Here is a 24,786-nt window from a genome sequence, read left to right on the forward strand (position 1 = left end):
GAAATATGGCCCAGGTTTACAGCCAGCGCGGAGAAGCAGCGCTGGTGTCCCATCAGTCCAGGCAGGGCTGTAGATTAACCCAGCGAGACAGGCAGAGTTGAGCTGCATTTGGCGCTGGATTGAGCCTCCGAAGCCTCGCGTGTGCGTGTGCGTGTGTGAGTGTGCGCATGCGCGCGCGGCCACCAAGAAATTGTGTCCCCCCTGTCCCCCGGTCCCCTCCGTATTTTGATAGCGATTTCCGTGCCTGCCCAGGTCTTGTTGCACCTCCCCAGTTCATAATCTGTCACCATTCAGATAATAATCTGCCTTCCTGTTCTTGCCACCAAAGTGGATAACTTCACATTTATCCATGTTATACTGCATCTGCCATGCATCTGCCCACTCACCCAAACTATCCAAGTCACCCTGCAGCCTCATAGCATTCTCCTCGCAGCTCACATTGCCATCCCGCAAACTTGGAGATTGAAGTCAAGTACACTGGGCAGCGGGACAGCAGTTTTACAAGCTGCAACATGTATGGTCAATTATTACAATGACACACTGTATTAATTAGTTTTTAATAAAGCTTCATATGTTTTTCAAAAAAAGCTTTAGTGTTCATTAGTTGTAATAAATATGGTGCTCTACAATAATCTTCATAACGAGTAACATTCAAGGTAATTAACAGCTCAGATTAAAAATGATTGGAATAGTTCAACATTTGCTTCAGCACTAAACATTATACAATCAATATTGTTCATGTGGGAACAAAGAAACAGCAATTGTTTTCAAATAAAAAATTATAAACATCTTCTATGACATTGAGAAATGGGTACCATTTAAAAAAAATCAAATTGCAAGACACGTCAAAAGGAATGTACCAAAGTGATAGGTTTGTGAACTGTACCACCTCAGTCGCACTGGTGATTAACTGCGTAATTCATATAAAGTCGGGCAAAGAACTATAGATCTGAGGAAATAAGTAGCTAATTTAATGGCAAGACAAGTAATGGTGCCATTTTTAAACGACCGTTTCCTTTCTCCGTTGTGTTTCCAGGCCAACATGTCTGCAGTCAACATTAGATAATGCATTCAAGAGAATCATCAACCTATCTTTGCTCTTCCTTGATCCTCATGCTCACACACTGGATAACAAGCCAGTAACATTGGCTCTCCGTAGTCTCAGGAGAAGCCATTTATAATATCCAGCCACCAGGGCGGCACGGTGGCACAGCAGTAAGTTGCTGCCTTACAGTGCCAGAGTCCCAGGTTCAATCCTGACTACGAGTACTGTCCGTGTAGAGTTTGTATGTTCTCCCGGTGACCTGCGTGGGTTTTCTCCAGGTGCTCCGAATTCCTCCCACTCTCCAAAGACATGTAGGTTTTTAGGCTAGTTGGCTTGGTAAAATTGTAAATTGTCCCTGGGTGTGTAGGATAGTGTTAGTGTGCGGGGAATGCTGGTCAGTGCCGACCTGGTGGACCGAAGGGCCCATGACCGCGATGTATCTCTAAAGTCCTCTAGGGGCGCTGCACTGGCAGCAGCCTCTACCTACAGCCTGTCTGTTAGTTCTATCTTTTTATTATTTTTAGTTAGTCTAACGTCTTGTGTTGGGGGAAACTTTCACTTTTCTATGTGGGGGAGGGGGGCAGGGTAAGGGGGAAACCGTCTCCCAGTCTCTTCCTGGCGGGGACGCGACTATTTCTCTGAGTCACGTCCTCGCCCCCCACCTCGCGGCCTACCAGCTGGCCCGGAGCGGCCTTTCCTGCCGGGGACTGGGAACCGGACCAGGGCTGCTACAGCGGCAGCGCAGCGCTGGAGTCACCGCGGAGCGGGCGATGCCTACCTGGGTCGCCGTTTGGAGCTCCGGAGCATTGGGCCGTTGCTCCAACATCGTGGAGCTCTGGTGCGGAGAGCTTCCAATGCGGGCGGCGCTGAACGGCATCGTGGAGTCCTGGGGCGCCTTGCAGAGGGTCTCCAGCAGCAGTCTCCACCCGGCGCGGCCTGAGGACTTTGGAAGCCGCCGACTCCGGTAGGAGGGGGCCAACTCTGTGTCCACGCCGCTGAGGACGTCCCGCAGCCCCGACGTCGGACTTACAACACCCCAGCGAGCGGTCCTGGACATCGGGCCGCCCGTAGCGGCAATTGCGGAGGGCATGGGGAGGCCCTGACCACGGGGAACAGTGGAGGAAGAGACTGACTTTGGTGCCTTCCCACACAGTGGGAAACTTTGATTCTGCTGTGTGGGGATGTTTTATGTCAAACCCTATAGTGTGTTGTGTCCTGTTGATTTTTATTGTATGGCTGTATGGAAATTCATTTCACTGTGCAATCAGGCACATGTGACAATTAAATCTATCTTGAATCTTGAATCTTGAAGTAAACTAAAACTGAACTAGAGACGAGGTAATCCGCAACATATCAATAAATATACATGGCACATCCTAGTGGTCGTGGCGATGACTATACTTTATTAAACACAGAGCCATCAGGACCAAATGGTCAACTAAGCATTCCACAAATGAAAAGACCTGCGCATCTAGGATTTTTGTTTCCTCTTTGTTGTGCAGATGTATTCCCTCAAGGTGGATATCTATGGGGTGGCATGATGGCATGTAAAACTGCTATCTCACAGCTCAAGGCACTTGAGTTCAATCCTGACTTTTACTGCTGTCTATGTGGAGATTGCATGTTCCTGCTGTGACCATGCAAATTCCACTGGATGCTCCTGGTTCCTCTCATATCCCAAAGACGTGCAGGTTGTTGGGTTAGTTCACAAGTTATAGGAGTAGAAGTAGGTCATTCTGCCCATCGAGTCCACTCCGCCATTCAATCATGGCTGAACACTGCCTCCTAATCCCAATTTTCCTGTCTTCTCCCCGTAACCTTGACACCCTTTCAGATCAAGCATTTGTCTATCCCAGCCTTAAAAATGTCAACTGACGGCCTCCCCGGTTACCTCTGTGGCAATGAGTTCCACAGGTTAACTACCCTCTGTCTCAAGATGTTCTTCCTCACCTCTTTTTTAAAAGAGTGCCCTTTAACTCTGTGGCCATGACCTCTGGTCCTCGACTCTCCCACCAGTGCAAACATCCTTTCCACATCCACTCTATCCATGTCTTCCACTATTCCTTAAGCTTCAATCAGGTACCCCCTCAACCTTCTAAACTCCAGCGAGTAGAGGCCAGTGCTGTCAAACGCTCATCATATGCTAACCCACTCATTAATTCCTGGAATCATTCTTGTAAACCTTCTCTGGACCTTCTCCAGAGCCAACACTTCTTTCCTCAGATATGAGGCCCAAATGTGCTCATAGTACTGCAAATACAAGCACCTTATGGTGCATCAGCATTACATCTCTGTTTTTGTATTCTAGTCCGATTAGTTGGCCACTGACAATTGCCTTCATTATATAGCTGAGTGCAGAGTTTGTGGGGAGAGAATGTGAATGAGGGGAGAATACAATAGGATTTGAGTACAACTGATTGGAGTAAATGGATCTTCATGGTCAGTATACAGACTCAATGGGCCGATGAGCCTGCTTCTCAGCGACATTACTGCATGATGGCCTCAATTCTCAATATGTGCAGCATGTAAACTATGGGTCCAGTTGTTCAATCAACTGAAAACCTGCAACTTCTCAATAATCTTCCCAATCCCTGTTCAGTCAGTGCAACGCCAATTTGTAAAAGCAAGTTGAATTGATTGTAAAAAGAGAGAGTAGAAAGAGACAGTCTGAAGAAGAGACTCATCCCGAATCGTCACCTATCCATGTTCTCCAGCAGTGCTGCCTGGCCTGCTCGAAGGGCCAAATGGCCTTCTCCTGCACCTATTGTCTATTGTCTATTGTCTATTGTCTGCTGAGTTACGCCAACACATTGTATCTTGAATTGATTGGCCAATTCTGAAGTTTGGACCTGTTTGGTTGGAGTATCAGAAAAGACAATCTTGAACATTGGCTTGATAATATAGAGAACATTTGTAAAAAAACTGGATATGTTGGAGCCAGAGGAAAGCAAAGATATGAGAAACATTGGCATGATATAAATTCAGGTCGATGTTTTCAACATTAGCATGTAAAAGCTAAAAATGAGCCTCTACCCACTATTTTAAAAAGGGTTTAAACAGTCAGCTTCCCCATTAAAAAATAATTTCTGGAGGAATATCCTCCATAGACATAGGAGATTGCTAATGGTTGAAAGAATAGGTTCCAGGCCAGAGTAATAGTGTCAATGCTCAACATGCAAAAGTACCACCCAAGTCATCTTATTTGCAGGAAGTGGATATATCAGTAGCAAAGTATGAAGAGCTGACCTGGTTTATCAAAGTGTAATGAAAACATCTGTATTATGTTAAATGTTACATTTTCAGACATAAGATTCATCTGTGAAAATCATCTTTTCAAAGTCTTCTAATTGTGTACTGCTGTACCGTTTGCTGTGCCATTCTTGCCTGGTCCTAATCAGTTCGCTCTCCACTGTCGAAGTGTCTCTGAGGCAGTGTTTTGCCTCATTGTGGAGGAAATAGTCCTTGACAGTGCTTTGAACAGAGGGGGGTAACACAATATGAATGGTACGTCTTTTATTACTAGTGCTATTGCTACATTGCTGAGGTTGACTCGAGGAGTCCAATATTCCCTGGTCATTCAGTGAAGGAGAGTCTCTAGAAAGGCTTCTGTTTAAAATGTCCTCTGGCATAATTCTTTGCTTAGTTGCTTTGGACGTTTCAAAGATTTGTCTTCTTGCCACAGATTGGAGAACCAAGGGCGAATTCTGTCCATAAAATACAGATTGTGGGATGTGGACCTTGATAGTCTGCCCTGATTGTCTTGCATTCTCTGTTCTAGTAGGCAGAGCAGTGTGATGGTAAGTATTTTCTTGTCCAGCTTTAGTAACTTCAAGGTTCTGCTTCTCTTGATCGCCCTTGTGCTGTACAGAGACGATCTTTCCTGGTGCCATGTAGAAGGTTATTTTAGTGCGTTTAATATTGCTGCAAGTTAGCTCCTCGGGTAATGTGACAAATTGCGTTGCATTAGGAACAGTCAAGCTATTTCTTTCTTGGTGACTTTCTCCGTTTAACGTCTCTGTGTTAATTTGGACAAGATTCGTCTCGGCCTGATCTTGCCCAAGATTTGTCACGCTGGTAAAGCATCCAATATCATTCTCATAACTTTCAACCGCCAAAGACTTTTGACTTCTGACCTCTATTGATAGTTGGGCTGAGTTGACGCTCACGTTCTCACACTCCATGACCTTCTCCACTTCGTTGTACCAATGCAAGTCATCAATGCAACAAGCCGCTGAAAGTGGCAATTCCTCAGGCAATTGACCAGATAGCCTGTTGGACATACAAGATGAGGATGCCTGGTTTCTTCCAGAATTCCCCAAAGTACAGAGTAACGAGTCATTGCGACCAAACATCGAAGAGTCAGAATAAGAGAAGGCACTATCTATTGAACTAAGTGACGACTCTGAAGGTGATGTTGTCGGAGAAGATAGGCTAGACAAACTTGACCTTGTTGACAAGTTCAGCCTGTGGGAGTTTGGCTGTTTCGTCTTGGTGTTAATCCGAGGAGACCTCCAAAATGCGTGTTTCGTTTTATTAGAAGCGGGTGCTTTTCCATCATCTAATAGCTTCTGGCTTTCGATCTGAAGCATTTTCAACTGTTGTAAGTAGTCAATGTGGCCATGGGTCATGGTGGCATCACAGCTGGATTGGCGAGTCACTGGTTCATGGGACAAAGCAAGGTGGTGTGGCAGGCAAACACTGGGCTCCGACGAACAGCGGTCTCGGGCCGAGTCCATTCGCTCAATAGCCGCAAGGGAAGATACTGAGGAGCAAGAGTACAAGGACTCATTCTCCGATTGCTCGCAGATGTCTCCGCTATCACTTTTCTCCAGCAGTTTCTTCGATGAAACTTCTTCACTGAAGAATCTTTGCTGCCTCCAAATGCTGTTGGCATCTTCAGCAGCTAACCGCTTGGAATCCTTCAAGGTGATGAAGATGGAGTTCCTTTGCCGCTCCTTTTGCAGTTGTTTATTTAGATCGGACAGCACAGAATCAGTATCATCAGACGAATACTGGGGCTGCAGCGAGTCCACATCTGTAAAAGTAACATTGAAAGAAAGATGATAATGCTGCCCTTTGTAATCACTGAGCTTTGATAAACACTATTCACTTTAAACAAATGTAAGCTGATTGCTGCTTGGGCTTTTACAGCTCCCTGTTCTTCAGCGTTTTATGGATGCGATTTTCACCTGATATACATTGTTTTAATCTTAAGAACACGTCTAGCAACGTCCATGAAATAGTAATGAACAAAACACCACAAACCTAGAGAGTCCTCGGAATTACTATGCTGGACATCCTGTGATCCCCCAAAGAGAGAACTCAGCCCACAGCCAAAGATTTGGTGAGTGTTTTCAATCATGAACTGTACAAGAATGGCCACCTGAAAGAAAGTAGACGCACGTTGATGCATCATAAATGCAACTTACATTTATCTAATACATTTGATATAACAAGACACCCTGTTCTGTTTCACATAGGAAAGATGCAAAGAATCAAAGTGAATCAAAAAGTGGTAGCAATAATTTCTTCACAATAAGAGCACAGCGTGGAACAATCTGGGGTTTAATTTACCCCTAGGGGATATATTTCGCCGACCCAGGGGTTAAATTTGTTGATTCTGGATTTGTACATATTTTTTCTCATTGACTGGCTGTGTTTGGTTCTGGTATACCGGTATCTGTTCATCATTAGTTGTTCATAAATAAGTGAAATAACATTGTTATGTGCTATTAAAGTTGCCAGGGGTAAACGGGACGAAAAAGGCTGGGAACCCCTGGTTTAGAAGTATGCCACTTTGAGCAACGTTTTATGGAAAATATTAACATTTTGGACTGAGTTAACAAACGGTAACTCTCAAACCATATCCCGACCCGAAACATCACCCATCCTTTTTCTACACGGTTGCTGCCTGACCCGCTGAGTTACTCCAGTAATTTGTGTCTATCTCTGGTATAAACCAGCATCTGCAGTTCCTGCCTACACATTATCTATTTCATAGTTGTGATTAAGTTGCACCTTAACTAATAAAAGTATAATATAGTTTACAACCACTATGTTACTGTCTTAAGTAAATTATATTATTATAAAGCAGTAGTTTCTCTTTCTTTGAAAACCAATTGACAATAAATTAAACTCAACTAAACTAAACTCAACTAAACTTAACTAAATGATAGTTGAGTTAATCAAAGAAATACCAAAAATGGGTAAAGAAACTGAAGGACCTCGTGCTAAGAACCATGCCAATGACACAACATGTGTGAATGAGGGAAGCCTTGCATGACTTAAAAGCTTTTGTTGAAAGGAAAAATAATCAATATCCCTAACCTAGATCTCTGGCTGTCAAAATTATGAAACCCTTGTTTGTGAATCAATTAATTTTCTGGGAGATTCAAACTGAGGTCGGGCATGCAAGTACTTTCCAGATTTAGCCTTTCTCATGTATCAGTCTTGAGCCTAAGAGTAGCATGTTGTCCTATTCGGTAGAAGCAGTGAAAAAGCATGAACTTTTGTGTGTTGGTGTTAGAGAGTTAATATTCAGGAATTAATGATAGAAGGGTTATAGAAGAATGTTTTAACATTCAGAGCCAGAGGATAATTTTCTCCTGTTTAAGTGTCAGGTTACCTTACTTGGCGACATTCGCAACTCACTAGTGAGTTGAAAATGCCATCCCGTCAGACACTATGGAATGATACCTAATTCTAGCAGTGTAGAAAATCCTCCTTGGTTGCTTGTACCAAATGTGCTCAATAGCAGTGTCTGCATGTTGCATTCCACAACTCACGTCCGCACGGTGGCGCAGCAGTAGAGTTGCTGCCTTACAGTGCCAGAGACCTGGGTTCAATCCTCACTGCGGGTGCTGTCTGTAAGGAGCTTGTACGTTCTCCCTGTAACCTGTGTGGGTTTTCTCTGGGAGCTCTGATTTCCTCCCACACTCCAAAGACGTGCAGGTTTGTAGGCTAATTGACTAGGTAAATTTGTAAATTGGCCTTAGTCTGTGTAGGATAGTGTTAGTGTGCGGGGGTCGCTGGTCGGCGCGGACTCGGTGGGCCAAAGGCCCTTTTTCTTTGCGGTATCTCTAAACTAAACTGAACTAAACTGGAATTCAGTTCCAGTACACTGAAAAGAATTTCAGATGTAGAATGCTATAGGCAGCGGCTAGTGTAACACAAATAACATTGATGAACCTGAGGCACAGTTACCTGTTGTTATCTTGGCTGAGTATGAAAAGTTCACAAATATAGAATCATTAAGTAGTGAATCCATGATCCCAATACTCAAGGGTAGCATTGGCAAGAATTTATAAATCTGATCTGATTAACCACTCGTGCTCCCATCAAAATGCCTTCAGAATGGAACTGCAACACTGTGGAATCGTGCTATACACAGTCCTCTGAATATGTGTCCAATAACTTGGATTGAACATTATCAGGCACTTGGAAACAAATCCAATTTCTAAATTTGTTAGACTTTATCAAATAATAAATTGCAAATATTTCACGATTAAAATCTACAACTGCAATGGACAGGGCAAGTACAAACTAAACATTTGAGTTTCATAATAACATCAATGAGTAGTCATTTCCTTTCTACTATTTGCCAAGAATGTGATTTATAATGAGTTTAGAATTTGTCTGTCTTTCCCTTCCCTCCCTTGTCGTTTTGATTCTCTATTCAGACAAGGGGAAATCATGGCGAGATCAGTGAGATAAAGCAGCCAATTCATAATCCAACAATGTGCTACTACAGCTCATAATCTGGGCAATGGCTGAGCCTGATATCAGTGCATTGTGCAATAGCATTAGACAGACTTGATGACCCCAGTTCATTTGCCAGTTTTTTGTTGATAAACTTTATTATAGATGTCGGGAGGACCATAGGTATAAGGAATCCCAAATGAAGATTCTTCTGCAGTTGTACAGGGATCTGGTGAGACCACATCTGGAGTATTGTGTACAGTTTTGGTCTCCTAATTTGAGGAAGGGCATCCTTGTGATTGAGGCAGTGCAGCGTAGGTTCATGAGATTGATCCCTGGGATGGCGGGACTGTCATATGAGGAAAGATTGAAAAGACTAGGCTTGTATTCACTGGAGTTTAGAAGGATGAGGGGTTATCTTATAGAAACATATAAAATTATAAAAGGACTGGACAAGCTAGATGCAGGAAAAATGTTCCCAATGTTGGGCGAGTCCAGAACCAGGGGCCACAGTCTTAGAATAAATGGGGAGGTCATTTAAGACTGAGGTGAGAAAAAATCTTTTCCACCCAGAGAGTTGTGAATTTATGGAATTCCCTGCCACAGAGGGCAGTGGAGGCCAAATCACGATGGATTTAAGAGAGAGTTAGATAGAGCTCTAGGGGCTAGTGGAGTCAAGGGATATGGGGAGAAGGCAGGCACGGGTTATTGATAGGGGACGATCAGCCATGATCACGATGAATGGCGGTGCTGGCTCGAAGGGCCGAATGGCCTCCTCCTCCACCTATTTTCTATGTTTCTATGTTTCTATGAAACACCCCCCCCCAAAAAAGTCATTACCTTTTGAGAAAATGATTGTTGCCATTAGGGGCGATTTTCAATATCGGACCTCAACAACAACACCAACAATAATAATCTGTTTTAGCGCTGTGGCCATTAATGTAGCAAAATGTCCAAATTACTTCACATAAGTACAAATAAACAAAAGTTGAATAAAGAGATATTGTCGCAGAAGACAACAAGCATTGGTCAATGGGGTTGGTTTTATTCAGCATCTAACTAAAGGAAAGAAGGGTAGAGAGGCTAAACAATAGGAACAAGCTTTAAATCTATATGCCTTAGCAGCTGGAAAACAACAAGGAATGGTGGAACTTTCAAAATCAGGGGTCTGCAACAGTGGAAGAGAGTGACCATGTCAGAGGATTGCAGGGTTGTCATAAGGTCATAAGTGATAGGAGTAGAATTAGGTCATTTGGCACATCAAGTCTACTCCACCATTCAATCATGGTTGATCTATCTCTCCCTCCTAACCCCATTCTCTTGCCTTCTCCCCATAACCTCTGACATCTGTACTAATCAAGAATCCATCTATCTCTGCCTTAAAAACATCCACTGACTTGGGCCTCCACAGCCTACTGTGGCAAAGAATTCCACAGATTCACCACCCTCTGACCAAAAATTTTTTGCCTCATCTCCTTCTTAAAAGAACATCCTTTAATTCTGAGGCTATGACCTCTAGTCCTAGACTTTCCCACTAGTGGAAACATCCTCTCCACATCCACTCTATCTGGGCCTTTCACTATTCTGTATGTTTCAATGAGGTCTCCCCTCATTCTTCTAAACTCCAGCGAGTACAGGCCCAGTGCTGACAAACGCTCATCATAGGTTAACCTACTTATTCCTGGGTAGTGTGGTGGTGGAACTGGCAGTGCTGTCATACATCTCCAACAGCATGGCTCTATCCTGACCTTGGATGCTCTTAGACTTCAGACTTTAGACTTGACTTTGGACTTTAGAGATACAGCACGGAAACAGGCCCTGCAGGACCACCGAGTCCCCACTGGCCAACCATCGCTACACTAGCATTGGTTACGGAGATTCGGCACGTCGAAGATTACGGAGATTCGGAATGTTGAAGAGGATTCTCCTAAACATCTACAGGTGCATGGTAGAGAGCATTCTGACTGATTGCATTGTGGCCTGATTCGGCAACTTGAACGTCCAGGATCGAAAAGGACTACAAAAAGTCGTGACCATTGCCCAGTCCATCACCGGCTTTGACCTCCCCACCGTCGAAGGGATCCATCGTAGTCGCTGCCTCAAAAAGGCAGCCAAAAACATCAAGGGCCCACACCATCCTGGCCACGCACTCATCTCACCATTGCCATCGGGAAGAAGGTACAGGAGCCTGAAAACTGTAACGTCCAGGTTCAGGAACAGCTTCTTCCCCACAGACATCAGGCTAACACAACAATGAATACGCTCTGAGCTTTGAACTGCAAGAGACTAAATTATTATTGTACTATATTTGTTATTTATTGAACTTTTTTTTCTCTTACCCCGTTATGTACAATGTTTACATAGTCACATGTTCTGTTGTGCTGCAGCAAGTAAGAATTTCATTGTCCCATCCGGGACATAGGACAATAAAACACTCTTGACTCTTGACTTGACTTGATCCTACACACTGGGGGCAATTTAGCGATAGAGTTGCTGCCTTACAGCACTTGCAGCGCCGGAGGCCCAACCACGGGTGCTGTCTGCACGGAATTTGTATGTTCTGCCCGTGACCGCGTGGGTTTTCTCCGAGATCTTTGGTTTCCTCCCACGCTCGAAGGACGTAGGTTAATTGGCTCGATGTATGTGTAATAGTGTGTGTAGGATAGTGTTAACATGTGGGGATCGCTGGTCGGCGTGAAGGGTCTGTTTCCGCGCTGTATCTCTAAACTAAGCTAAGCTAAATTAAACCAATTAACCTATAAACCTCTATGTCTTTGGAATGTGGAAGGAAACCGGAGCGCTCGGGGAAAACCCAACGGTCACAGGGAAAATGTGCAAACTCCGTAGAGACAGCACCCGTAGTCAGGATCGAACCCGGGACCCGGTGCTGTAAGGCAGCAACTCTACCGCCATGCCACTGTGCCTCTCTATTGATGCTGTCCATGTACATATGGTTAATGAGATCCTGGAAATGACTCCTCGTGTAGCTGTGTGATCAAGGAATTGATGGGCAAATGAGAGAGATGGGGGAATGGGATTGAAGTTCAGGGAATGGTATTCTTCCTGATGGTTGATGGTGATTGCAATGTGGAGTCCCATTCGAAGGTCCTTAGATGATGTTACATTTCAAGTGTGAACAGAGAATGAGTTCCAAATGGAACTCAACGTTGCAAACCGTTTCAATAAGTAATGCAGGGAAAGTCAACTGAAGAGGTCAGATGAAAGTTGCTCACAACCCTTTCAATTTAGATTGTGCTCCCAATGGATGTGCAATGTAGAATAAAACTTTTAAACCACACAGAACATATCTCCCTGCTAACTTTACCAGCTGTTGCAAGTCCAAAGTTAATTTCTTACCTTACTTGTGCATTTGCTCTCTTCCTCTGCGCTCATGGGACTAGGAAGCCACAACATGTTTGGAGCGATGCAAAGTGCCAGGTTAAAAGCTGTCATCTGGTTCTCTTCTGAGTTTTTTTCAATGCGATGTAAAACCCCAAACAAGTGACGAAGGAGAAGAACGTTTGCTTCAGGAAGCTCCTCGATCAGACTGAAACGCATCAAAAACTCCTGTTACCTTTAGAGTTCGAACTGAAACTTTAACTCCTTGTCTCTACCCAAAGACATTTGAGGGCGACACTGTGGCGCAGCAGTAGAGTTGCTGCTTTACAGAGACCCAGGTTCCATCCCAACTACGGGTGCTGTCTGTACGGAGTTTGTACGTTCTCTCCGTGACCTGCGTGGGTTTTTTCTGAGATCTTCGGTTTCATCCCACGCTCCAAAGACGTTCAGGTTTGTAGGTTCATTGGCTTGGTATGAATGTGAAATTGTCCATGGTGTGTGTCGGATAGTGTTAATGTGTGAGGATTGCTGACGGAACGGACTCAGTGGGCCGAATGGCCTGTTTCCGTGCTGTATTACCAAACTATAGTAAACGAAGACCCGGCCTGACCTACTGTCTCTTTCCAGCATTTTCTGTTTTTATTGCAGATTTCCACCAAATGCAGTTATTTTCCAACAATGCTAGTATGTAATGACTGTGCATTGGCACAGCAGTGGTGTTACCGCCTTGCAGCGGCAGGGTTCGATCCTGACTATGGATTCTGTCTGTACAGAATTTGCACATTCTCCCTCTGACCACGTGGGTTTTCACTGGGTCCTCCGTTACATAGAAACATAGAAAATAGATGCAGGAGTTGGCCATACGGCCCTTCGAGCCTGCACCGCCATTCAATATGATCATGGCTGATCATCCAACTCAGTATCCTGTACCTGCCTTCTCTCCATACCCCCTGATCTCTTTAACCACAAGGGCCACATCTAACTCCCTCTTAAATATAGCCAATGAACTGGCCTCAACTACCCTCTGTGGCAGAGAATTCCACAGATTCACCACTCTCTGTGTGAAAAAATGTTTTTCTCATCTCAGTCCTAAAGGATTTCCCCTTTATCCTTAAACTGTGACCCCTTGTCCTGGACTTCCCCAACATCAGGAACAATCTTCCTGCATCTAGCCTGTCCAACCCCTTAAGAATTTTGTAAGTTTCTATAAGATATCCCCTCAATCTCCTAAATTCTAGCGAGTACAAGCCGAGTCTATCCAGTCTTTCTTCATATGAAAGTCCGTTTCCTCCCACACTCCAAAGGCGTACAGGTTTGTAGGTTCATTGGCTTCAGTAAAATTGTAAATTGTCACTAGTGTGTAGGATAGTGTGTAGGATCACTGGTCAGCACGGACTGAGTGGGCTAAGGGGCCTTTCACTGTACAGTATCTCTAAAGTCTCATATGGCTCCAGTAACTCACAAATCTCATTGTTATCAACTTTCATCCTATTCATTACCAAGCCCACAGCGCAAACCATCTCCTGAATGAAGGCTTTTATTTTGCAGCAACACTCCAAAATCTGTGTGCTCCATCACATAAAAAAATAAATGTATGTGCATGGGAACATCACCCACGGTTTTTCTTCCAAGTCACACACTATTCTCATAAGGAAACAGCACAATGGTGGAAACATAGAAACATAGAAAACATAGAAATTAGGTGCAGGAGTAGGCCATTCGGCCCTTCGAGCCTGCACCGCCATTCAATATGATCATGGCTGATCATCCAACTCAGTATCCTGTACGCAGGTGCCTTCTCTCCATACCCCCTGATCCCCTTAGCCACAAGGGCCACATCTATCATTTCGTGTTAATCACAGAAAGCTGTTTGGTAAAATGAGTCAAAGAGGGGTGCCTGAATACATTGTTAGAATTCTGGCCTACTGGTATGCCCACCAGACTATGCAAATAAAATGGGGCAATAGGGTCTCAGCCCCATTTGGGGTTAGCAATGGTGTTAGACAAGGGGGAATTTTGTCCCCAGTCCTTTTTAATCTATATATTGATGATCTGTCTAAACAATTGAAAGCCTGTAACACTGGGTGAGTGATTGGTAATATTTTAGTGAACCATATTATGTATGCAGATGATCTTGTGATCTTTAGTCCATCTAGCGCTGGTCTCCAGCAGCTCCTTACTATATGTTCTGTGTATGGTATGGAACATGACATTAAATATAATACTAATAAGAGTGCTGTTATGGTCTGTAGAACCAAAGAGAATAAATGCCTAAAATATCCTGATTTTAATTTCTCTGACAACAATCTTAGTGTATGTAATAAGATAAAATATCTAGGGCATATTATTACAGAACAAATGACAGATGATGAGGATATTTATAGGCAACGACGCATGCTGTATGTACAGGCGAATATCCTCTTGCGTAAATTTGGTGCGTGTGCAGATGTGGTGAAGATGTCGCTATTTAGAGCATACTGCACACCACTCTACACTGCGCACCTGTGGTCGAACTATTTAAAGACAAGTATGCAGAGACTAAAGGTGGCATATAACGATGCCATGAGAACACTGCTAAGGCAACCTAGATGGTGTAGTGCCAGTAATATGTTTGTGGCTGCAGGAGTCAGTACTTTAGAAGCTATCCTAAGACACCACATGTATAAATTCATTTGCAGGATAAATGACTCTAAAAATGTGCTTATTGTGGCCTTGACAAACATAAGGGTTAGCACTACACGCTACGAATCCCAGCTGTGGAGACACTGGTATCGTTGTCTCGTTGTAGGACATTGATCATCTTTTAATCTGGATTTTTAACTTAAGTATTGTGGGTTTTAAAAAATATATAAATTATGATGTTTTTATAAGTGATATACCATGATTTTATATATATTTATGATATTTAATATGCAATGCATCCGTAATAAAGTTTATTATTATTATTATTATTATCTCCCTCTTAAATATAGCCAATGAACTGGCCCAAACTACCTTCTGTGGCGGAGAATTCCACAGATTCACCACTCTTTGTGTGAAAAATGTTTTTCTCATCTCGGTCCTAAAAGATTTCCCCCTTATCCTTCAACTGTGACCCCTTGTTCTGGACATCACCAGTGGTTGAGGAAGATAGTGTACTACCACGTAACCAGAGCACCAAAAGGTGTCTAACGAAATCTACAACTAATACATTCCATAAATGAATTAAGGTTTGCAAAGTGGCTGAAATAGCTGAATTTATTTGCATTTGATTCACCAAAGATGATGCGCTGATATATTAATGGTGGAACATTAATGCTTTTCTCACCTCTTTACGGACAGTATCTTTCGCTCTTTATTGTCATTTTCTATTCGTTCCATCCACTTTTCGTACATTTCGGACGACAGAACACTTCCCGGGATATTACGAAGAAAATCCTACCCAAGGGAAAATGCAATCAAGTTCTTCTTAATTTTTCATCATTAACATTTTCATCGGAATATAGATCTAACACCCAGCAAAAAAAAATTGTAATCTGATTTTTGCTGATCTTAATAAAAGGTGAAAAACAGCAAAGGTGTCAAAATGAAACAGCCCTCACAAGCACAGAATGGTACGAATATTAAGGAAGAAAGTGAACAGAAATCTATAGTTTTTCTCTACAAAGCTCCCACTTCATCATTGAATCGTGATTGAAGAGGGTACAATTGTGTACATTGAAAAGTGTGCAATTAGTTGTGCACTATTATACCTGATTTAATTTTGAACATAAAACTAGGTTATGGACATAGAACAATACAGCACAGAAATTGCCCATTTGGCCTACAACGTCTGCACATACAAATTAAACTAATGTCCTCTGCCGGCACATGATCCACAGCACTTATGAGCGTATAATATATAAACCTGTGTAACTTATGATCCAATGGTATGAACATTGAATTATCCGATTTTATGTAACTAACCAACTACAACCCTTTCCCCTTCCACTTCCAGCTATATCTCTTCCTCCTCCTTCACATTTCAAGGATTTCAAAGGTTTCAAAGGTCTTTAATTGTCACATGTACCAATTAAGGTACAGTGATATGTGAATTACCATACAGCCATACGAAAAAAAAAGCAACAAGACGCACAACTACATAAAAGTTAACATAAACATCCACCACAGCAGATTCCCCACGTTCCTCACTGTGATGGAAGGCAAAAAAGTCCAATCTTCTTCCTCTTTATTCTCCTGCGGTCGGGGCAGTTGAACCATCCATCAGGCTCCTGCAGCCGGTGGTCGAAGCCCTTGCGTCGGGGTGGTCGAAGCCCTTGCGTCGGGGCGATCGAAACTCCCGCATTGGGGTGGTCGAAACTCCCGCGGCTTGGAGTTCCTGTTGCCGATCTCTGACCAGAGACCACGGGCTCCATGATGTTAAGTCCGCAGGCACGCTCAGTTGGGGCTCCGAGGTCGATCTCTGGCAAATGTTAAAGTTCCGTGGGCTCCATTGGTGGAGCTCTCAAAATCGGTCTCCAGCAAAGACCGCCTACTCCTCAATGTTACCGGCCCGTCCCACAGGTGACTTTTTAGGACTGCAGTCACCACATGGTCGTCACATGTTTGCGGGTGGTTGTCGGGGAGTCGCCTTCATGGTCGTGAGGCGTTTCCACATTCTGGGAACTAGTCGCGGCCTCCTTATGGTCGCCGCAAATTTTTCACCATTGAAAAATTAGCGGCAACTAGAATGAAGCCGCCATGAAGAGTAGCGAGAATTCCCGTGTCGTAGGTGGGTCGCCAGGAGGTCCTACTGGGATGCCAGGAGGTCGAAGGTTCTCATATGTTCGTGTAGGTTTAGCCGGTGCTGACCAGTGAATTTCATGGGCTCATTAGGGGGAAAAAAGGTGAGCAGTAGTTTTCAGAACCAAGAATAACCGACTGGTAATGTTAATGTCCACCGAGCTTCACACCTGTGTATCTCTGGCTTCTTAAAGGTTGTCTCCATTCCTTCCCATCCTTCTCCCCCCTTCTCCCTCTCCCCCCTCCCCTCCTTTAAAGGATTTACCATACACTGTGCTTTAACTGTCTTAATTACAGCGCCAAACTTCCTGTTCATCGCGGTGTGTGTCTGTATCACCTTGGCTTTGCACCGTGTGAATTTCAGACAGCGCTACCCCCGCTTGCCCTGTCCCCCACCTGTGATGTGTTTGTGTGTGTGTGTGTGTTCCACATCGACAGTCGCCATTCCAGTTGCCGGTTTTTCAGGAGACTGCCGGCAACTTGACAGTGGCCGGCAGTCGCCTGAAAAATCGCCTAAGTGGGACAGGCCCATGAGGCCGCAGTGCGGACGGAGATATAATACGGAAAAAAAATCACATCTCCGTCGAGGTAAAAGATTAGAAAACGTTTCCCCCAACTCGCCCCACCTCCAACCCCACACATAAAACAAGCTCAACAACACTAAAAACATACATTTAACACATACAATTAAAACGCAAAGAGGAAAGGACAGACAGACTGTTGGCGAGGCAGCCATTTCTGGAGCCACCCGGTGGTCATTTCTCGCCTCTTCGCTCTTTATTTCCTTATCTCAGAGCATTTTGCTTCTTTCCATCTCTGGCCTTTGTCCATCCATCTGCCAATCCAACACCCCTCACCCACCTATCACTCGACAGGCTTTGTCCCGCCCACACCTATCTTCCTGCTTTCTCCCACCTACTACTATCAGTCTGTATCCCAAGCCCATGTTCTCCAGAGATGCAGCCTGACCAGTTGAATTACTCCATCACTTTGTGCCTTTTTTCATGATCCATATCCTTCCCTTCACTGCACATCCATTTAATCTCTCAAACGCCATTATAATGTCTGTTTCCATCATCATCCCTGGAAATACGCACCATAAATCCACCATTCCCCGTGCAAACAATACAGCCTGCTCATCTGCCCCAAACTATCCTCTCCTAATTTAAAGCCATGCCCTTCAGTACTACACATCTCTCCCTGGGAAAAAGACTCTACCTACATCTCCCATAATCTTTAACATCTTCGGCAGGTTTGCCCACATATTTAGAGAAGATGTTTGATAGCATTGGCCAAAGACATAGAACATTTTAAAATCTTCCTTTCCTTAATTTTAGTTTTCATGTAAATATATTTTTATCTATATCCATATTCATATGTATTTATATCCATATTGAAGATCTAATGCAAAAAAATGTACTTTTGACTGAAAAGGTACAAAGTCTCGTACCGTGATGACAGCAGCTGCCACAAAGACCGATTCCCTGTCCATGTGCACCTCATTTCCAGAATTCAGTTTCTCTTTTAGTTCCTTGCAGGTCTTGGCATTAGCTGAGCGTCTGAAAATGCCTTTGGTGGAAGGGCCTTCATGGTACAATAGAACAAGCATATCCTGTGGAAAAAATAGCACCCGTCTATTAAAACATTAATTCACAATCAGCCAAGTTATTTTCACAGAGAGCAAATTCTTCTAGAGGCTTGAATAGATTTGTAAAGCCTGTGAACTGAACTGAATTTAGAGACTTTGGAGAGAGAGACTTTAGAGACATAAAACACGGAAACAGGTCCTTTAGCTCACCGAGTCCACGCCGATCAGCAATCTCTGTATACTGCACTCTAGGGACAATTTACAATTTCACCAAAGCCAATGAACCTACAATGAACCTACAAACCTGCATGTCTTGGAGTGTAGGAGGAAATCGGAGCACCCGGAGATAAAACACTTGGTCACAGTGAGAAGGTACAAACTCCGTACAGACAGCACCCATAGTGAGGATTGATCCCGGGTCTCTGGCGGTGAGGCAGCAATTGGGCCACTGTACCCCCAGTGAATTGCAGCATTAACTTTATTTCAAACAAGGTGATTTACTTTATTCTAATAAAGAGCAAAACTTTAAACATATATTTTAAGTAAAGCATTACCTGAGCCCAAGGAGAAGGCTAAATTTAACCTTAATATTAAGAACTCAAGAGATAGAAGAATGAGCAGGTCACTTGGCCCTTTGGCCCAGCTCCACCAATGAGTTCAGAAGAATGAGGGGGGGACGTTTCTTGAAATCTACCGATTAGTGAAAGGCCTGGATAGAGTGGATGTGGGGAGGATGTTTCCTCTCGTGGGAGAGTCTAGGGCCAGATTAAAAGGATGTTCCTTTAGAAAGGAAATGAGGAGGAATTTCATTAGTCAGAGGGTGGTGAATCTGTGGAATTCATTGCCATAGATGGCAGTGAAGCCACATCATTGGAATTCTCTGCCACAGAAGGCCAATTCACTGGATGTTTTCAAGAAAGAGTTAGATATAACTCTTAGGGCTAACAGAATCAAGGGATATGGAGAGCAAGCAGAAATGGGGTACTGATTTTGGATGATCAGCCATGATCATATTGAATGGTGGCGATGGCTCGAAGGGCCAAATGGCCTACTCCTGCACCTATTTTACAGCGGAGATTGATAGGTTCTTGATTAGTAAGGATGTCAAAGGTTATGGGGAGAAGGCAGAAGAGTGGGATTGAGAGGAATAAATAGATCAGCCATGATTGAATGGCAGAGCAGACTCGATGGGTCGGATGGCCTAATTCTGCTGCTATATTTTATGGACATGAGCCTATTTTATCCTGTACAATCCCTGTATACCTTGATTCCTATAATATACAAACATCTCTTGTTCTTAATATTAAATCTTGACTTGGATTCCTAACTCAGTTGACGGCATAAACCTAGTTTTAATGAAGCGTGGGAGGAAGTAGCAACAATAAAATAACAAAGGACAGGAGAAACATAGAAACATAGAAACATGGAAAATAGGTGTAGGAGTAGGCCATTCGGCCCTTCGAGCCTGCACCGCGATTCAATATGATCATGGCTGATCATCCAATTCAGTATCCTGTACCTGCCTTCTCTCCATACCCCCTGATCCCTTTAGCCACAAGGGCCACATCTACCTCCCTCTTAAATATAGCCAATGAACTGGCCTCAACTACATTCTGTGGCAGAGAATTCCACAGATTCACCACTCTCTGTGTGAAAAATGTTTTTCTCATCTCAGTCCTAAAAGATTTCCCCTTTATCCTTAAACTGCTGTGATCCCTTGTTCTGGACTTCCCCAACATCAGGGACAATCTTCCTGCATCAAGCCTGTCGATTAAGAATTTCACTGTGAAATGTTTGGATCAATGACCACTTAAGAATTTTGTACGTTTCTATAAGATCCCCCCTCAAATAAAAGAGAGAAGCAAACAGAACATATAACATAGAACCAAGAACACAGAACACAGAACGTAGATCGTGGAACACAGAACTCGTAAGGTAGATCATGGAACACGGAACATGGAACGTAGATCATGGAACACGGAACATGGAACACACGGAACATGGAACACGGAACATGGAACATGGAACATAGAACATGGAACATAGAACATGGAACATAGAACAGTACAGTGCAAGAACGGGCCCCTTTGGCCCACAATGTCTCCTGCTGAACATGATGCCAAGACCTGTACATAACCTACATCCTGCCATTCCCTCGACATCCATATGCCCAATCTAAAGTATTTTAAATGGCACTAATGTTTCTGCCTCATCCACCACCACTGGCAACACATTCCAGGCACTCACCACACTCTGTGTAAAACAAGAACACCAACCAAGAGTAAAACATACATATATATTCTCTGACATAGTGTCAAATCCCAGAGAATGTGCTATCAATTTTAGTAATTGATGAATGTCTTTGGGTGAGTAGCTGGAACCAGTTGCACTGCTCACCATGATTGGCTTTGGCAGGGTACCATTCTTGCAGATGGATGGCAGGGAGAGTCCAAACAGCTTTCTTGGTGTGATTGGGGACTCAGAGGTGGGACCACTGTCTGACTGGTTGCTGGAACTGCGTCGGAGAGCCCAATCTATTATTGACTTCTTTTTCCTAAGAGTTTTTGGAGTGGATTCTGGAACAAAGCAAGGAAACACAAAATGGAATGTCATTGATCCAAACATTTCACAGTGAATTTATTTAAAATGAAACAGCAATATGAAACAATAGTGTGAATTGGCACAAAGGAAGCTTAAAAAATGTTTTGTTTATTGTCACGTGTGCTGAGGTACAGTGAAAAGCTTTTTTGTTGCGTGCTAAGCGTGGAAAGACAATGCATGATTACAATCGGGCCATCCACAGTGTGCAGATACATGATAACGAGAATAACAAGATAGTGTCCAGTAAAGTCCAATTAAAGATAGTCTGACGGTCTCCAATGCGATGGATAGTAGCTCAGGACAGCTCTCTATGTTGTTTAAGAAGGAACTGCAGATGCTGGAGAATTGAAGGTACACAAAAAAGCTGGAGAAACTCAGCGGGTGCAGCAGCATCTATGGAGCGACGGAAATAGGCAACGTTTCGGGCCGAAACCCTTCTTCAGACTCTCTATGTTGTTGTGTTCAGTTTCCTGCTAACAGTTGGGTAGAAACTGTCTCTTTACTAGTTCATTATTGTCTTCTTATTCTTCTTGCCTGCACATAATGTAATGCATACTCGCTTAGATTATTTAACACAGATTAGAAGTCGAAAGAAGGATCCCGAACTGAAACATTGCCTATCCATGTCCTCCAGAGATGCTGCCTGACTCACTGAGTTACTCCAGCACTTTGTGCATTACGCAAGATTCTTGTGTCTACTTTAACACAGATACAATACGGTAGTGCAAAGGTTTAGCTGCTGATTCTTCACTTCTAGTTGCTGGGCATAAAGCCACATTGGTTACAGATACACACCAGCGCCCCTTCAAAAGTGGTTGTGCTTAAATAGTTCCACACCTCCTGCTCACTATTGATGCAGAAACTGATGTACTCCAGGTACAGGTGCATGTATGGGGCTCAGAAGGCATAGGGCTCTTATGTATAGGGCTCAGAACTTTACCACTGCACCACTGTGCAATCCTGTTCTAGAAACCACCACTAGACTACCAATGTTGATACTGGTTTATGAATTATTTGTTATTTCTGACTTAATTTGGGAAACAAGCTAGAAATGCTAAACTATGCCAACATAGGCTGCAATGCAATGGGAATGTGGGCAGCAATTGGTGGGATGCTGTGATGTTGCAAAAGTTGAACTTCTTTGCAGACAGCTACAGAGGACCCATGGGACACCAGCAGGCCACTTCAATTAAAAATGTTACAATGGCTAAACAACCTCGTCAACTACAGCAACAGGAAGAAGTTATCTCCAAACACGCATGTTCTGTTCCAGCATTAAAATAGCAATCTTATCTCAAAGGATTTTCTTAATTACATAATTGTTTGACTTAAACCTCTGTATAACAGAATGACCTCTGCTCCAAGACCAGACAGAACAGAAGGTTCCAGTTTTGATTCCCTAATCTTTGCTAACTTGGATGGGACTGTACTTGGAATGCACACAACTGATCTCCGGGGTAGGGTGGGAAAAAACAAGCAAACTCACCAAGTCTGGTACACTTACATACTTTCTAAAATAAACTACCTACAGTTTGACTCAGGCAACATTCCATGATTATGGGAAATGCTAAACTGGGCTGAGAATTCGAAAGGAGGAATTGATTTCCTTTTAATTCCTTTTCAACTTTTTTTCTCCTCCTTGGCCCCAGGGGAACAAAACCATTTGTGGTAGTTAACTGTTGCACTGCCTGAGAATGGTGACTCCGCGCTCTTGTGTTCTTCAGCAACCACTGGGTTTCTTCCCAGCTGTTATCCGGCAACTACTGCAGCAACCTCCAGATTCATGGACAGTTTCTTCCCAGCTGTTATCAGGCAACTGGTACAGGGACATCCAGATTCATGGACAGTTTCTTCCCAGCTGTTATTAGACAACTATGTAAACCATCCTCTCACCAACTAGAGAGCGGTCCTGACCTACCATCTACCTCATTGGCGACCCTCTGACTATCTTTAATCAGACTTTACTGGACTTTATCTTGCACTAAATGTTATTCCCTTTATCCTGTATCTGTACACTGCGGATGGCGTGATTGTAATCGGGTAGGGCCTTTCCGCTGACGAGATAGCACGCAACTAAAAAGCTTTGCACTGTACTTACATACACGTGACAACTAAACTAAACTAAACTAAACTAAAAATTGTCCCAAGCAATTACAGATGTTGATTCCAATCTTTAAAACTGAAACGAGAATCATCTCATCAATTGACTGTTCCTCCTCTAAGGTTTTCTGCAATGATTGACAACATGCCTTTCAAACACTTAGGCCAAATCTGACCTTGATCCATTCATAGTTAATAAATATTGTTTACTATTTAACTCCAGCCAAAAAAAAAAAGAATTGTAGCAATTAAACTGCTTGTCTGGGAGTCTAGTCTACGTTAGTTTAAAGTAGACACAGCAATGCTTCCTTTAAGATTCTGGTAAAATTGGAAGCCGACAGAAAATGGGCTTGTAACCAAAATAGTACATCTATAATGATGACAAGGAACATGCTGATGAGAACCAAAGCTGTCTTCTCCGATATTTTACCATTGCAATGAGAATTGTATCTGTGTTCAGCTTGTAGAAAGGGGCCAATGAGGGTTCCTAGCAATCTAGTACACACTAAGACAAAACATGTTATTTATTGTTCATTTAAGAAAGCAGATTTCAACAACTTTTTGTCAATTTGAAGCTTTAAACTTTAGAGAAACAGCGCGGAAACAAGCCTTACGGCCCACTGAGTCCGCGGTGACCGATGATCACCCCGTACACTAGCACTATCCTACACACCGGGGACCATTTACAGTTTTACCAAAGCCAATTCTCCTGCAAAGCTACAAGTCTTTGGAGCGTGGGAGGAAATCGGATCACCCGGAGAAAATCCACGCGAGCACAGAGAGAACGTACAAACTCCATACAGACAGCACCTGTAGTTAGGATCAAACCCGAGTCTCTAGTGCCCGCTGCACCACTGCGCTGCCCCATTTGTTGTATTTGGTTTGTTGTATTTGATTAAACCAAACCACCCATGCGACGATGATGGTGTGCCCCATTGTTTGAGCTGCATTAGCTATGAGACCACAGTAAACCCAAGTGATGTACATGGCTAGTTGTGGCATTAAAAAGGAAAGGATAGCAGAGAAATCTCCTTATGGCTGACCCCCTCGCTTCATACAACAACCAGGGACAGATTAACCGGTTATTAATTTAGTAACTATCATATGTGTCCACATAACAACGTCTGAACCCGAAGCATTTTCACAGGGATTCAATCAGGCAGACTCTAAATGTAAACCTTTCCCCTTTGCTCAATAAATGTTGCAGTTAATTTAATCCTTTACTCACCTCTGGTCATATTAATATCCGGGTGGGGTCTTGGCTTCAGAATAAACTGACATTGTTTCGCCTTTGGGAGATCTTCAAGGAGGACAACCCTGTTACTCCGCTGGGAGTAAACGTTAAGATCAGATCTCTCCACATGTGCAGTAAAGTCTCTGAGACAGTTCATGACAACACTAAATGGCTGCTCGTGACCTGAAACACAAATTGGAAAACTTTTATTTTGTTTGTAATAGCGAACAACATTAAGTGAAACAGTTGCTAATCCCATAAATTCCCAAGCAACGTCAATATGGTAGTAGAGTCCTCAGCCCATATCTGCCCAACGATGAGTAGGAAGAAACTGCAGATGCTGGTTTATACTGGAGAAAGACACAAAATGCTGGAGTAACTCAACGGGTCAAGCAGCATCTCTGGAGAAAAGGAATAGGT

General features: G+C 43.4%; 1 protein-coding gene across 2 annotated transcripts in view; it reads right to left on the bottom strand.

The window, feature by feature from the left end:
- Nucleotides 1-539: 539 nt before the first annotated feature.
- The window catches only part of arhgap20b (Rho GTPase activating protein 20b), a 95,119-nt gene continuing 70,872 nt past the window's right edge, over nt 540-24,786 (bottom strand). For both annotated transcript variants that reach the window (XM_055643597.1, XM_055643598.1), the window contains exons 9-15: nt 24,361-24,549; nt 20,829-21,007; nt 18,294-18,455; nt 15,390-15,499; nt 12,101-12,290; nt 6,311-6,428; nt 540-6,080 (exon numbers count right to left, since the gene is read on the bottom strand). In XM_055643597.1, coding sequence (XP_055499572.1) covers nt 4,345-6,080; nt 6,311-6,428; nt 12,101-12,290; nt 15,390-15,499; nt 18,294-18,455; nt 20,829-21,007; nt 24,361-24,549 — 2,684 coding nt within the window. In that variant the 3' untranslated portion in view covers nt 540-4,344. The remainder of the gene's footprint in view (nt 6,081-6,310; nt 6,429-12,100; nt 12,291-15,389; nt 15,500-18,293; nt 18,456-20,828; nt 21,008-24,360; nt 24,550-24,786) is intronic.

Source organism: Leucoraja erinacea, chromosome 12 (assembly GCF_028641065.1).
Source record: "Leucoraja erinacea ecotype New England chromosome 12, Leri_hhj_1, whole genome shotgun sequence".
Classification (NCBI taxonomy): Eukaryota; Metazoa; Chordata; class Chondrichthyes; order Rajiformes; family Rajidae; genus Leucoraja; species Leucoraja erinaceus.